The 16,405-nt window shown below is 33.6% G+C and overlaps 1 protein-coding gene across 9 annotated transcripts in view; it reads left to right on the top strand.

The window, feature by feature from the left end:
• PCDH7 (protocadherin 7) overlaps positions 1-16,405 on the top strand; it is a 274,422-nt gene that overhangs the window by 39,952 nt on the left and 218,065 nt on the right. For 5 of the 9 annotated variants that reach the window (XM_042053689.1, XM_042053686.1, XM_042053683.1 and 2 more), the window contains one exon: positions 13,455-13,514. The exons of the other annotated variants lie outside the window; for them this stretch is intronic. In XM_042053689.1, the coding sequence (XP_041909623.1) occupies positions 13,455-13,514 (60 nt within the window). The remainder of the gene's footprint in view (positions 1-13,454; positions 13,515-16,405) is intronic. 9 annotated transcript variants of the gene reach the window in all.

Raw genomic sequence — 16,405 nt, 5'->3', positions numbered from 1 at the left:
GCATAGGCAGCGATATGGGATACACATCATAAGGTCACCCCAAGACACCCATTTTTACAGTAGTATTTTGGTGCACACTAAAGCATATTGTAATGAATTAATACAACACTAAATTCCATAAGAATCCAGTTTGAATTTTGGCTTATCACTTCTTTATAGATGCTAATCTATGCTGGCCATTTGCTATTTAACTGAGAAAATAAATAATTTTCATATGGATTAGGAAGAATTTATTTTATTAATTTAAGCATTTAATGTACCTTAATGGAAATGTGAGAACTGAGAACTGTACATTTTTATTTTTTGACAAGGCCTTGGAGATATGCAGGAGTCAGGTGTGCACATGTGTGTTTCTGTGTCTGTCAAATGGACACAGCTTTGAAACCCAGAGGTTAAAGAAAGTAATCTTTACTCTGCCAGCTGCACAGCAGCTCAGAAAAAGATTTTTTAAATTTTTTTTTCTGTTAAACATCCGAGTAATCTCAGATTGGGCAGTATGTGTTGCTTATCCAAAGGTGGAACACAAATATCAACAATTCATGTCTTACATTTGGGAAACATTTTTAAGATTTAAATGTGAGAAGATGCTGATGGTTTTGTCTCATCTGCAATTTTCCACTGCTGTCAGAAAGGTCAATAACTTTGTCTCCAATTCCTCAGAGTGTGCTGCAGAAGCATTTTTTAAATGTAAGAAATTGTCTTGTCTCCCTTTTAGTAGTCCGAATATTTAGATGATCATGTAAGAAAATGGATTAAATAATATTTAGAAGAGCATTTTGTACCTAACATTTGAGATATTATTGTTTGATTATACTAAATTTTTTTTATTAGGTTATATTTTTATTTTTTCTTATCCTATCCTGAAAGAAGATCTCATCAATGGCTGTGTGGGTAATGATCTGGGTGGGAAAGAGCTGTCAAAAAATCTTGAAAATGAGGAGTAGAATTTAGAGCAGTGTGCACATGCAAGTGTCCTTGTTCAGAAGGGGATGTCTAAATGACTTTGAACTTTATTTACTTCCTATGTTTGATTGAGTGAAATTTGAAAAAAATCATTTATTTACCTAGGACTATTTCCGTCTTAGTAAGAAACTTGGAATTGATTTTAAGTTGACACATTTTTCTCTGAAGTAATACAAAATCTTTGTCTAATAAATGTATACAGAGGCTTTGTGGCCCATCAGGGTGCCATGACATTCCAGTGTATTGATTCTGTGGTGTTAAAGGGTGACATATTTGGTGTTAACAGGCCATCAGAGTATTGGGATTTGAGCTGTACACAGTAAGAAGCACTGACTTTCCTGTAACATGACAGCTTTCTAAAGCAGTAGGAGTAATGTCAGTCTTACACAGTTCCTCATGTATAAACTTCAAACATTAATAAGATTTTTGTATAATTAAATTAATAAAATCAGAAAATATTATTAAAAGTCAGAAAATTGTAATATTTATTGTTCTTTAAGAGCCAACACCATTCTGCATTTTTTCATTGTAAAATTTCTAGGTATCCAGAATTTCAAGTTCACTCTTGAAAAAAACTTTTTATTTTATACTGTGTAGTTTGTTTTTTTCCTTGTATTTTTTCTTCTGCAAAATGTAATCTGTAAAGATCTTAACATTTTTTTAGTGTAGTTTTTAGCAGCATACAGGGTTTGTTTGCATTTTGTGTAATATCTGTTCTCTTTTTACCGGAGGCTAAAGGGACCTAAGTGTAAAGTTGTTCCAGTTTTATGTTACCTTGCAGGGCATCAGATACTGACCAAAAGAGCCTGTGAACTAGAGAAGGTTAAAATTGAGCATCTTCTGGTTTTCTGTCTTTCAGATGAGGTGTGTTTTTTAGTTTTAATGACCTGGAATGCTTCTTTCTTTGGAAATAGCATTTTTTTATTTTTTTATTTTATAGCGTTGATTATAATTATTATGAAAAAATAAAATCATCTAAGTCAAAAAAAGTGAGCTAATTCTATACATCTTTGGAAATTAGTCAGATTTATGGTTTAAAAGAGTCTATAGGACTCAGATTCCAGGTGTTTATATATACCTTCTGTTTTGTGTTTGAATATGAGTTATCTTGCAAAGAAATGTAGAATGTATTTTATATCATATGTTTGCTCTGTTTTCTAACATAAGTATTTTGCTTAAGCAGATTTGCTAGGAAGTGACAGCTCTGAAAAATTGGACACAGTGGCTGCTGGAAGTATTTCAGTTCCCAGCAATCTAAATAGTGCAGAAGGGAGAAAATTAAATATCACCATATTTTAAAGATGACAGTTTTGTCAAAGATTCCTTTTTTCTCCTAAAACAAATTGAGTAAAGCAAGTAGATCTAAAATGTCTGCACTCAATGAAGATGAAACACCTTTTTCTTTCCTTTTGTTTTTTTACTTCCCTCCTCTCTCTTTATAAGTGTAAGGTAGAACAATGACTTATTAAGTGTAAAACACACTGTGAGTAGCGTAATTCTTCTGGTTTAATTGTTATCTTTAAATAGTTTTGAATTATAACAGGCTTTCATGAAACATAGTTACATGGAGACAGTCTATGTAAAATTTTGGTAAAATGAAACTGAAATGAAGTCTTATATTCTTCAGAATTGCATTTTGTAAATAACTTGAGAAGAATATTTTCATCAGATCTGGTTTTCTAAACATTCAGTTTCATGGGTTCCTGCTGCACTTCTGTGGAGCAAGAATCAGAAAGGTGAACTGGCCTGCTTGTTTCACTTGTTTTGAGTATTAGCAAGCATCTACAAAGACAGGTTTTATAAATACAGTCTTTAAAATAGGAGAGGGGGAAGATTTTATTGAGCATGGCTCTCCCCTTGAGCAGATATAAATGCTCATGATGAAATTCTCGTTCATCCAAGTAGCAGTGGGGTAAATGTCCAGTGTATGTTTCACTTCTGATCCTTTTAAATGTGGCATAAGACTTGCTGCAAGCGTACGTTCCCTTCACATTTAACTCAAAAGAGAAATAATTTGAGGAAAGGTTTTACTGATGTTTAAAGATCTGTTGAGGGTGGACCACACTATCCATAAAGTAAAAGTTAGCCCAGTGTGCTACCCAGAGTCTGTGCAGATACTGACAAGGATACACCAGAGTTCATGCTGCTGCTGTTTTCTTCGTGTTCCACAGTGAATTGGTCTTATTTGGCAATCTGTTCCAACAAAGCTTAGTTATTGTATTATACTAAAGCCTATCAAGATGTTTTCCTTCTTTTTAGTCCCCTCTACAATATCACAAAATGAATTTGCATTATTTTAAATGTTGCAGATCCAAACAAAAGATCTACAGCCTTGGATTTCTCAAGTTCCTGCCTGATACACAGAAGGGACTTAAGTATTTTTCATCCTACAAAGCAGAAGGTTTTTATGGACCTACACCATGTATTTGTTTGTTTCTAGGAAAGCCAGAAGTTGGAGTAAAGCACTAATGTATTTTCCCCCAGATACCTTACAGGAAGTCTTTAAGAAAATGACTTCAAAGGTCTCTCAGTTCCTTGAAGAAGCTAAGCCATTATTTAGAAATTTCTCCAAAAAATTTATGTTTGTGGGCATCCAAAGGAGGACTCAAATTACAAGAACTAACTACTGAAAAGGCATCAGGAAAAAGGTTATGCAAATTTTAAGATGAAATCAGCTCTGGAGTTTTTCTATTCAAAGAAAGAGAGAGAGGCCTTTCATTTGTAAAATGTTCTATAGTGATGCAGAAAACCAATTAAAATATACATGAAGTATGCACTTGTTTTTACTTTCTGAAGCATCCTTCTATTTGAAATAGAAACCCCCACAAATAAATATCTAGAATCGTAACCTATTAGTCTTGGCTGGTGTACTCTGCTTGCCAGCCAGCCTAGGCACTGTTTCATTGGTGTACATCTGTCTCCTGAAACTTAACTGGAAAAATGTCTTTTGTTGTCCATCCCTGCTAAGATATGGGGCAGCCATTCTAACGTGTCTTACTCCTGAGTACTACAACTGGTAATATACTGAGTTGGGGCAGCCATGTAAGAATAAACTGGACTATTCTTCTGTAACTTACCTGGACAGAGAAAAGTCTTTTCTCTCTGCACATTAGATGTAATTTAACACAAAAGAAGTGGAGCTACTTTACTGGAAAAACATGCTTTTTAGTTTTTGATCAAATATGAGAAAAAACTCAACCCTAAACACTGAACTAAACCAGTTTATAGCGTTAATTTAGTATTCCCATGTGCAAATTCTGTAAATAAATTGACCATGAGGAATTTATGAACAAAAGGATTAGTAGTCACCTTATATCTGTAAATGTGTTAACTATGCTATGTTCAAATCACCAGAGTGCAATCTAACGTGAGGTAATTTAACTGATGTCATAAATATTTGAATGCAACATTTGTTGCTTTCCACTGTTCAGATACTTTTGCATGTGAAATATTAGCATGACAGTCTAATATTGATATGTGACATTATTTCACATATATAACCGTTGTCAAATATAGTTTAATTTTGTTCATTTTAGGTTTAATTTAGAAGAGTGTCTAATAAATTAAAGGTCACATCAATAACTGGTTTTTTTTCTTATTTTTTCTTCATTCTACATCATATATCAAAGCTAAAAGTAACTTTCTCTGTTTCTATTAACAAAAAGTGAATAGAGAAATAAAGCAATTATTTGCAAAATGTAAAAAAAATCCCACTTAGATAATTTGACAGACTTTAATTAAACCAATCTACCATACTGTACTCATAAGCCACAGTGTAATACAAGCCCTTATTTGTTAGGAAACACCATATTTCTCCTTGATAAAGGACTTCAAAAGTTGCAAGTAATTTAGAAGCATGGAATTTATGTTTCCTTTGAAAGGGAGGACATAGATACAAAAAAACCCCTTCTTGCTTTGAACTTAATTTTAAGAAAGTGAACAGTTGACAATACAGATGGGTTTATGGTATTTTTACAACAATTTAGTGTTTTGCCTACATATAACACAGCATCTAAGAATAGCTCTATTCTTTATAAACTTAGTTAATCATTGTGATGCTTCCATAACATAAGTGGTTATTTAGATGAATGTACAGACTAACCGAGAACTTGTACCTTTTATAATCTTTTTGATTGCAACTGGGAGGTACACTTAAGAGGGATTCTGGAAGCCTAATTTTATGTTTTGCTTACTGAACAACACTCTCCTTTAATGTTGCTTTTTGAATCTGTGTTTTACACCATGTTTTCTGTGATCTGTTCAAACAGTGGGTTCAACCTATGCCTATTGTGACATTTCAAATGGCTGGCACACTGGTAAAAGGGCTTTCTTTCATCTTCTGACATTTTCTTCTTGTTTTTTTTTTTTTTTTTTTTTTTTTTTTTTTTTTTTTTTTTTTTTTTGTTTATTGGTTTGGTTTTTTTACTGCAACATCCCTACCAGGATCACTACCTACTCACTGTGATCAGTGAGTTTTCTAGGTGATAGTGATATCTACTTGTACTTTGTAATTTGATATAAAGGCTGGTAGGTCTGTTATTTCCTGCCTAAGGATCCTGTATAAAACAGTTAAACCAACTTCCCTTCATCTTTCACTATCCCTGCTTTCCATAAATTTTTCTTTCAATTTTGGGTGCTCTGTAAGCCTCTACCTTTAGAGCCCTACTGTGCCTTTGGCATAATTGTCTTTGCTGCCTGATGGGGGGAGTTTTATTCACCCAGGTCTCTGCTTCACGCATGCATTAGTGCATTTTGACTAGAGAGGAGAATAAATGCCCCTCTCAGCCAAGGGCAAGCAGGGGGGCTGAGGAGTCGTAGTGGGGCAAAAGAAGCCCCTGAAGCCTGTTGTACCCCAGGTAGAGTAGGAGTGTCTGTGTTGAACAGGGATTACTGGCCCAGTGTCTCCAAAGGTCTGAAGTGTACAGCTTTCCTGTGGAGTCTGTTGTGCCCATGAGATGAAAAGTAATACTTTCCTTACCAAAGTAAGCAATAAATGCATAACTTGCTATTTCTACCGCATCGCAGAGGTCTGTTTTAAATATATCTATAAAGTATTTAATTCCTTGAGTAATGCTTCTGCCTCTCATGAACATTTCACTAGAAGTCCTTCCTGGCCTTGTACATGCAAATGGAAACCTTAGTAAGCAACAAATTTAATCGACAGATACCATTCCATGTAGATTATACATTAGGCAATGATTTAAGAAAATCTCCTTTAAAACAACCAGATATTAATGCCTCTAAAAATTAAAATTACATAAAAACTCCCATATTTGTCATTTACCTCAGGCCTTTTATACATTAGACACTGAAGTCTTGCCATTCTTAATTTTTTTTCTGTCTTGGTGAGTACAGTATGATGGCTAGAGAAATTATAAATAAATACAATACTATGTTTGAAGTGACAAAGGATCATTAATAGAGAACACAGACATTTTGCCTCTAGGCAGATTAATTCTGGGACTTGGAAAAGTACTTTCCCTGTTCAATCAATACAGTTTATTCTCTTCAGCATTGGCCTTCAGTAGTAGGGGTAGGCAATGATTTCACATACACTGACAGGAGGAAAGTGGGGAAGTTGATATAGAAATATTCTTCATACTTATCTATGAAGTAAAATAGCTCAAATTCCTTCTCAGAGCCTCAGATGCACAGCTGTTTATTCCATGTAGATGCATGAGAAGATTTTTTTTTTTTTTGGATGGAATTAAAAGATCAAGAAATTGCAATGAATTGGAAAAAGAGGGAGATGGGAAGTCAGATAATCAGAGAGATGTACATTATAGGGGTGTGGTCATTATCAGGATTAAGTGCTGACAAATGTAGACTGAGGTGGACATTAAAGGGATGATTAAAAGAAAACTTTATTAAGCTATAAGAGCAAGGGAGAGAATCAGGACGATTTTTACACTTAGAAGTGAAAGGTAATGTAGATGTGACAGTGATATACATGGGAGGCAAAAGCTGGAAGTGTCTGAGATAAAAGCAAAACCAGGAGTCTGATGTATTTAAGTCAAGTAGGACCAGATAGGTGTCACCACAGAATTCTGAGTGATATAGAGCAAAGCATGTAATGTCTTTTTTTAAATAAATCTGTTAGGGAAAAAAAAAAGGTACTGTTTTGTTGGAGAATAGCAAATAAAGTATTTATATTTAAGTAGTGGGGAAGATGGAAAAGAAGTGATAAAGGTCTGAAAGTGTGACCTCATCTTTTATCAAACAGTAGAGCAGAGATTATATGAAAAAAAATTAAGTTACTGACATAAAGAATGAGGGAAGATAGGATGGAAATTGAAAATGCCTTTACTGAAAGGAGTTTATACAAACCAATCTGATAACTTTCTTTGAAAAGATAACCAATTTTCTAGACAAAGAAAATTTAGTCATCTCCTTGGACTTCAGCCATCGGTTGATACTGTGCCACCTGGGAAATTATCTGTGCACCTGAGGAAGATAGGTACTGCTAAAGGAATAAAAAAATATGTAAGAAATTCACTTAAATGAGATGACAATTGGTGTTCTTGCAAAGGTAAGCATCATGAAAAGTTACTTGAGTCAAGCATCAGTCTCAAGAACATTTTTGCTTTATATTTTAAAGCAAAATTAGTGCAAATGTAATAAGGAGACTTGATTGTGAAACAAATATGATAAACATAATGAATTTGTGTGAGAATTAGACTGTCTAGCTGAAGGACTAGAAAACATTCTAGATTTTAGGAGTTAAAACTTAAAACAAGACCAAGTTGTAAATTCAGATAGGAAATAATGACATGGGAGCAGTAGAAAAAGAGAAGAATTTAATATATTAGGCAGAGTTACTAGGACCACTAGTGTAACACAAGCAAATTTTTTTCTGCAACATAAGGCTGCATCAATTTGGTTGCTGCTGTGAGAGAAACAGACGTAGTCATGTCATTTGAGAAGTCATTCATGAAACTTCCTCTGAGAAATTGTTCTGTTATTCTACTCAACCATTTTCAGGAACAATTAAGCTTACTTTTAGACATTTGGAAAAAGCTGTTTAATAACCATGGAATACAGACCTAGCTGAGCAAGAGAAGACTAAAAGGACTTTGCTTATTCAGACTTAAGGCTCTGAGAGACATGTCGTGGCAGGCTAAAACTGGATGGCAGAAGTTGTTACTGTCCTCAAGGCATGAATACTTGAACCTCCTTTGAATCACTTTGTGAACTACTGCTTTGTATATTAGGGTAAACCAAAACTGGAATTCTTTTACTTTAATACACCCAGCTGAAGACTGCAATAGTAGATGAGTTCATAGGCATGCCATAAAACCCTGCCCTGAGGGCTTTAGTGCCCATCAGAAGGGTGGAGCAGATGAGGGTGGTAACTGTTCCTGCTGTCTGGTTTTAAACCACTGCTAGGTTTACCTCAGAGCCTTAAGAGAGTAAGTGGGGAGAGGAGATGTGATTGGTCTTCATAAATATACTGGGAATAAATATCAGCAAAAAGTATTAAAGAACAATATTGTCACAATAGGAAATATGTACCACTCTATGTTAATTTAGAAACTGAAAAAATAAAATATTTCAACTCTCTGAGATTGAGGTGACATAAAAATATCTTGATAGTTTTGAAATGGAACTTCATCAGTTTAGAATAATAGAATCATACAGATATTTTCCTTCCAGTAGGTTTGTGTATTTCTAAGAAAAGGGACAAAGAAACAACAGCAAAAAAATATGGGCCATACTTTTAATGCCTTAGTTCCTTAATGATGGATTAAACTGTTAGTAGCATTATCTACACTGAGATCAAGCTTTGTTCTGTAAGCTGTTTAAGGAGCAGCACAAACTTCTCCATGTGAGGTTTGCAGCATCAGAGGCATCTAAGGATGTCAGTACTTATGCTTCTGTTTTTCCATGAACCTTTCCTTTTCTTGACATGGCAGTATTGCTCAGTTTTTAAGGAGGTCCAGAGTTTTTCTGGCTTGATTGTAATAAATAACTTAAATAGGTATCACTCTTATCATTACAGTGCTTTTTAATGCAGTACATCAATAGGGCAAGGTGACAGAATTTTGATAAATGTATTACATAAGTTGAAGGCAAACCATATGGAAGTTTGCATTACTGAGGCTTTTTAGGTAGATTAATACTATGTTATTCCACTCTGTGCTTTCAAAATACTGTTAGCAAGTTATATTTCTGAATATGGTCTACCTGGCATAAGTCAGTGCATACATACTGAAGATAAAACAATAAAATCTTTATAGTGGATTGTAATGAAGACAGGTCTGTGCTTCATCAATGGCAAGTCATTCTAGTAAATAGCATTAAATATGCAATTTTTTTAATATTGCACTGCTTCTGTGAGAGTGGATTAGAGAGTTAAATGGGATATTTTATATTTTGGTTTTCATTCCTACCTACTACTAATAGAAGGTATATGTTTATTATTAGTTTACAAGCTTTTGGGTTTTTTTAGAAAGAACTGCTTCCTAAACACTTAAGTGGATGTGATTTTTTTAAAAAATTCTATGTTATAAATTCTTTAGTTTGTGGGGATGAATTAATTACTTTCAGGTCAATGGCATGTACACAGTTCTTCCCTCTGTAACCACTGGCTTTGTGAGCCAGCAGTCCTCTAGTGTTTAACATCAAGAGTGGTCGATATGTTACCATATTATTGCAAAGTGTGACTATGAAAATAACATAAGTGGTGGGATTTGACAGATTCCTAAATGTTCAAAATTCATTTATAAGCATAGTGTGAGAAGGAAATCAATCAGAGAGTTTGTAAAGATAATGAATGATAGATGTTTATTTTATCAATTTTATGCTTGCAATGATGGGTTAAAAGGATAATTTGTTTTGTTTTGTTTTGTTTTGGTAAGAACTAAAAGTATTAGTTTGGATAGACTTGATTTACCTAACATGCAGGAGTCAGAAGTAGTCAGAGAATAAAAATATGATAAATTTAATTTAAATGAGGTTAGATGAGAATAGTCATGTTAAACTGTGCTAACTCTAGGTGTGTTACTCTTTAAAGCTTTCTTTAACTTTTTTTTTTAAAAACTTTCATTTGCAGGATTATTAAATTTTTATATTAACTTAGACCATATCTATAACAAAAATTTTAATTATCAAAATCTATGCATCCTTTTCTTTTCACATGTAGAAATCCTCATTAATTTCTTATTCAGAAATAACTGTTCTTGAGTACCATTTTGCCTATTTTTTGCCCAGTATGTGGCCTTTACTTGTGTATACAAATGGCACAACATAAAGATAGTGAATGTTTCATTTACTGATTAATTTTCTTTTGTTTATTTAAGAATATGAGAATTACCTTTCCTTATGCTAGATGTACATTCTAAGGAAATATATTCAACACACTTTCTATAGTTCTGCATATCCTATTTTGATTTCTGCCACAAACTGAAAACGAAGTTACATGTGTATAAGAAGTTTAAAAATAGGTTAGGAGTATCTTGTGAAATATAACAGGAAATCTATGGAGATATATTTTTATCTGGCATTTGCTGTGGTGGGCAAAGATGAGTGTGTTGTGCCTTTCAGTTCCGTTTAAGAATGTTGCAGAAACTTGTGTCACATTTTTAGTCATGTGCACACATCAATCAGATGAATATATAATATATATTGCAATCATAACATATTTACAGACAGAGATATAGTTCTAAGAATAAAGTGAAATGAGTGGCCATAAAACCCCACAATAAAATGGTACTTGCAGAAGTTAATAATTCTAAGTTTGTAGCAATATGTTGTCTGTGATCATCTACACTCTGTTAAAGTGCAACTTCTCACTTATTGAATGAAAAACAATTGCAGTAACAGCAAATATATGTCACTAATACTAAAAGGTTGGTTTCCAATGGCAATAAATATGTAAGTTAAGGAAAAAGGAGAAACAGAAATAAAGATCCTTGAATAAATTTGGGGTTGTTTTGCAATAATATTTATGTACTACAGCATTGAAATTCCGAAAGCAATTTCCCATTGAAATATTCATGCAATAGAATTGTAACCTATCAAGAAATTATGTGAAACTATATCCATGATAAGCAGAAAGTGGACTCAGTAAATATTAAGAAACTTCCAGGCCTGTATTTTAGTATTATGGACTGGGTTAGTGGAGAGCTGCAAGCATCTTGCTCATGAAAACTGAGGTAGTGACTTCCAATTCTTCATTTAACTCTGGCATATGTCCATTTTTGTGCAAGAAAATGGGAGAAGGAACAAGACAATAATATCAGTTTCCTGGAAATTAGCAAGGTTCTTCAACTGCCGTAAAGAAGTGGGGACAACAGCACCTAAATTAACAGGAACTTCAGGAGAAAAGATAATTTTCTAATTATTTTCTGTCAATCATTATATATGGACACATCTACACTAATGACACAGAGCATGAGAATGTGTTTTGGGTGTGAACTTCTCTTCAGTCTATGTTTGGAGTCCTGTACATATTTCTGAGCACCAGTGAGCATTTTGAAGCATTGATTTGTTCCAGTGTTGTCCTTAGACTATCATGTAGTGTGTAGCACTTGCGGTGCAGGTGCAAGGCCTTCCATCAGTTTGCTCTCTATGCCTGCATAGAGTGTGCCAAAGATTGGCAGGTGATGCAGACTTTGTTGCTTGTTAAGATGTAATGTAGAGAGGCACAACAAATTGCACTGTCATCCTTCCCTTCATATGCTGCATCAGGTGTACTGCAGGTAAGAGAGACACACACACTGATACTTCCATGATTGCTTGAGATTTAATAATGTAATATATTGCATTGGTGATAAAAAAGATTCAACATTTTCTCTAGTATGTGCCAGGTAATTTGTTTTGCTTGTTTTAGCTTTTCTCTCGCTATTTATGATTTGATTTGTCAGCTGAAAAAAATAGTATGGGTATCTGTCATACAAGAAAGCTCTTATTGTAGAAGGGATACGTCACATCTATGAACTTTTTTGACCTCAGAACACGTATCTTGGAGAAAGATATTTAAAATACATGCTAACATATCTCTGTTAATTGCATACTGGACAAGTCTACTATTCCAGTGAATGTACTCTCCTTAAAGTTAGCAAAACTTAATTTTTATATTAATTTAAATAACTGTTAAGTTAGGAATTTTGAGGTACTTAATGAACTTAAATGAAAGGTAGAGATTGATAAAAATAGATCGGTAGATAGAAAGATAGATACATTACCTGTATTTTTATTGAATGTTTTGGCCTATTTAGTGTTTTTGCTGTTTTGTCAAGTTAAGCCAGTGTAAATTGAACAAAGAGGTTTGTATATAATTTGATTGGTGATGATGAAGAATTTTACTGAGGTGTAAATATATTTCTTCTGCAACCAAAACAGAATGTTTTGCTTGCTTGTCCCAGATGGCTTCCTATAAGAAGAACATATTTAGATTGAGGAGCAGACGTTATTATTTGAGGACATTTGGGAGTCTTTTATGGATTATGTTCATAGAGTAAAAGATGCTTTATAGACATGCTTGACATTGCTATCCTATGTTTGTGTAATTTGGTTTTAAATTTGCATATGTGTAACAGATTAGAAGAAATGATTCATTAAAATAAGGATGTAGTAGTCAGTGATGTAAAATAAATATAAATTATTAATAATTCAATGGTACTGGAAAAGCTGAAGAGACTGATGAATGCCAACAAAATGTGTTATGTAACCAGCAACAATGGGTTAATATTTTTCTGTGTGGATGACTCAATTCTGAGTGATATTTTAAGTGCTGTTTTTGAAGGATATTTTGGATAGAACCCTTCACTGTTTATCACTAGGTGTGCATGTCTTTAGTGTCTCATTTCCTTCACAAACATATTAATCAAAGTGATTCAAAGGAAGAAGGTTCTCCCCTAGTTCTGCATTTTCTTTATGTCTACCTTAGAGCAAGATAGTTGATACCTGGCATTTTGAAGAATGTAGGCGTCCACAGAATTGTCATTGTATACTCTATGTTGCCCTCCAACTCTGGCTTGCTCACTCCGTTTTATCTGGTGGTTGGGTGAGAAAGATGAAGGGAAAGAGGAGTTGCCTGTTTGTTTTCTTGTAAAATTCCTATTCTTTGCTTCTTTCAACTCTCTGTACTGCACTATTTATCCCATCATTTGATGGAGAAGAGTTATGCTCATCACTGATACCTGAGACATCTGTATTATTTTTTCCTCTGTCTTCAATAACTCTGTTTAAGAAAAGGAAGAATGTATAAATCACTCCAGTTTGTCTATAACCTAAAACCAGCTTGTTTCTGGGCATATCTCACTTAATTCCTTCTTTTTCTTAAGAAATATGAAACAGATTTCATATTGTGTGAAACAGACAGTTCTGTCTTCACTGCCAAAATAGTTATTTTATGGAATATGTTTGGACCTAAGGCAGAGAAGAGAAATTTTTTGCTCACTAGTAAGATCCATGGTAGAGGATTAAGTTAGCCAAACCTGCTCACATCCCGGTAAGCAGACATATATATATTTCTGTATTTTTTGTAGGTGGATACAGTGCAGACTACGCAGCACCCTGGCCACATTGAGGAATCATGTAAAATGAATGTATGTGATCGTAAGTGAATTATTTATGAAATGACACTCCAACTCTAAGGGATGTTGGATCACAAAATCCATGAACTCTCTTTACTCTTATGTTAAGAAATTGATTCCCAGGGGGCAGGGTTACTGCTGAACTAAGTGGACCTTTAAAGCAAAGCTATTAGAAAAAAAAAACCCAAACATGATAAATCATGAAAAAAACCTCTGAAAACAAGAGACTCAGATTACTTTTTGGATACGCTTGGAGTGATATTAAATGGCGTAAAGAATTCAAAACAGGGAAAAAAATGGTACATGAGAAAGGTTTGGTAAGCAGAACTGATTGTAAGTAGAGGAAGAGGATCAAATACCATCTAATTCAGGCATATGAATAGGATGAAAAAACTCACCATTTTCTTCTTTGTTCCATCTTTGAAAAGACTGAAATTTGATTAGATTATTTGTTGAATTAGTAACTGGGAGATGAGTGTGAACAAGATTGAATTTTCAGTGTTTGAATCAATGAAGTATTTGTGGTTTGCTGAAAAAAAAAACAATAAACCAATCCTGATGACATGCTAGATAAACAAAGAAAAAAAATTATACCTCAGGACTGGAATTCTGGAAATTCAGAAAGAGTCTTAGTATTTGAAAATCTTTGTCCTGCTTGGGGACATGAGAGAGAGTGTGGAAGAGGATTCAAGGCAAGCAGAATTGGATCCTTCAGATTTCGCTGAGAAAAATGGCTCTACAAGGAAATTGAGGTAGATACAAAGAAACAAAATCAGGATAAATGACTATCAGCATATAGGGAAATCATCAGTCACTCACATGATACACGTACAGTTTGGTTTCTCAAGACAACTGAATTCACTTGGCTAGAGCACTCCAGACTAGAATAATTTTATCAAGGCTTGTAGAGCTGCCAGTATCAAAACCATATATATAGAAATTCTCTGACTCTGCAGTCACTACTGAGTTACATGCATCACAAAAAAACAAAGACTAGAGTGCCAACTCCAATTTTATATATATATATATATATGTACACACACTAATTTTTATATTCATTTTATATATGTATTTGAATATGACACCATATATCAGTTTATGATTTAGAGAAAGGCTGAATGTTTTCCCCTAAATAATTTATTTAGTCATATTGTTCATCATAAGAAACAACAAAAGAGGATATTTGAAGTATTAATAATTTTTCATAAAGCTCTTTTTCTTAGGAATGAAGCATAACTTCAGCCCATTAAAGTTTGTGATGTAAATCTGGTATAACTGCATGAGAAAACTACATTATATTTGTAACATGACTGTATACTGTGACTTGCCTTCATAGTACGGCTTCTCAACTGTATGAACAACAATGCTGAAAAATACTTTTTCTCTCCTGCTTGTGATATGTTTATGCCTGAGTTAACTCACCCTTTGCGTTCATCTGTTTATTCAAAACAGATAGTCTGCCACTTTTTTCCACTTGGAGTAATTAGTTCTGAGTGGAGGAATTTATGGTACAGTAGGGGCTTTGACCTCTTTATTGCACTGAGATATATTATCAAACTTCAAAGTCAATAGGCTGCTACCATATCGATTTTGTTTTCTGTGAACAAAATCAATGAGCAAAATTAAAATAAAAAAAATCAATTCTTTCATTTTTGAATTGATTCAGCTTTTCTACATGTACATTGTTTATTTAACCTTGATTGTTAGTCTGGAACTTTAGTAATTCTGCATAAAAGAACTTATAGAAATTAATAAAATACACAAAGAAAGAAAATTACAGTTAAGACATACAGGAATGAGAAGGAAAAAGATGCAAAAGAGATTTAAAAAGCACAGTTTTCTATTGTAATGTATTTTTTAGGAATATCAGTGAACTATAAAGATTGGTACAAATAACATTGTCAAAAAAAATCAGCAAAGAGGTTGTTTCTTTTGGATTTTCTATCCCTTTTCTTTAGTTCAACTCATGCTTGGAAATGGTATATGAAACACCTGCAGTCTATGGACCATATTTTGTGCGTTCAGAGCATTTGCAAATCTTACTTAAAGATGAGGAAGAAAAAAGAAAAAACCACCAAAATATTTAACATATAACATTTTGCAGAAATAAATGCATTAAGTATGCAAATATGTTTTGTGAAATTTTCAGCCTTTTTCTGAATATAGACATTATTTTAGAAAAGAAATTTAACCTGGAATGTGTAAAGGCAATGTTAAGGACCTCTGGTCAGATTCTTATCTCAAATATAGCAGTTTTATTTCAATAAAATTATTATTCAACAGGAAATTAAATTAAAATTGTGTCTTCTGTGTTCTTGCCATTTCATTCTTCTGTATTTAATTTTTTGGTCAGAAGCAGTTGTGAAGAAAGAATCCTTAAAAAAAAAATTGTGCAACTACTGTAATTTTCACATTTCAGAGAGTTTAGCAGTCAAGCAATTTGTATGGAATAAAAGCACTTTTATATTGCCTCCTGCTACAGTACCAGTGGGGAAAGGGCAGCAAAACAGTGGGAGATCAAATGAGGAGTTTTTTCTTCTGTGACATCAACTTGCAAGACACTGGGAGCTTCAGAATTGCAAGTGGTAATATAGCTTTTATGATTTATTTCTTTCCTCTTTGCCTCCTACGGCTGCTTCATTGTTGGGCAGTGTCTTTTTTTATGTCAGAATGGGGGACTGAAAGATATTTGTGAGAAGTGACATTCTACTTTCTGTTTGCCATCGTCCTTCTTGGATTAGAGAAAAAAAAAATACATCCATACGACTCTCATTTTCGTATCTTCTAGGAAGAGGTTAAGTCAGAGCTTTTAAAGCCAAATCTGAATTGCCTTACTCATATGACCAGGCCAAATATACCCAGAGATTGTTTGTATAAGTAAAGACCACTCTTTTTTCAGTATC

The sequence above is a fragment of the Corvus kubaryi genome, unplaced genomic scaffold (assembly GCF_017639235.1).
Source record: "Corvus kubaryi isolate FWS band 111438036 unplaced genomic scaffold, C.kubaryi_AGA036_p1.0 split1-131, whole genome shotgun sequence".
Classification (NCBI taxonomy): domain Eukaryota; kingdom Metazoa; phylum Chordata; class Aves; order Passeriformes; family Corvidae; genus Corvus; species Corvus kubaryi.
This window is presented reverse-complemented; position numbering and strand designations above follow the sequence as displayed.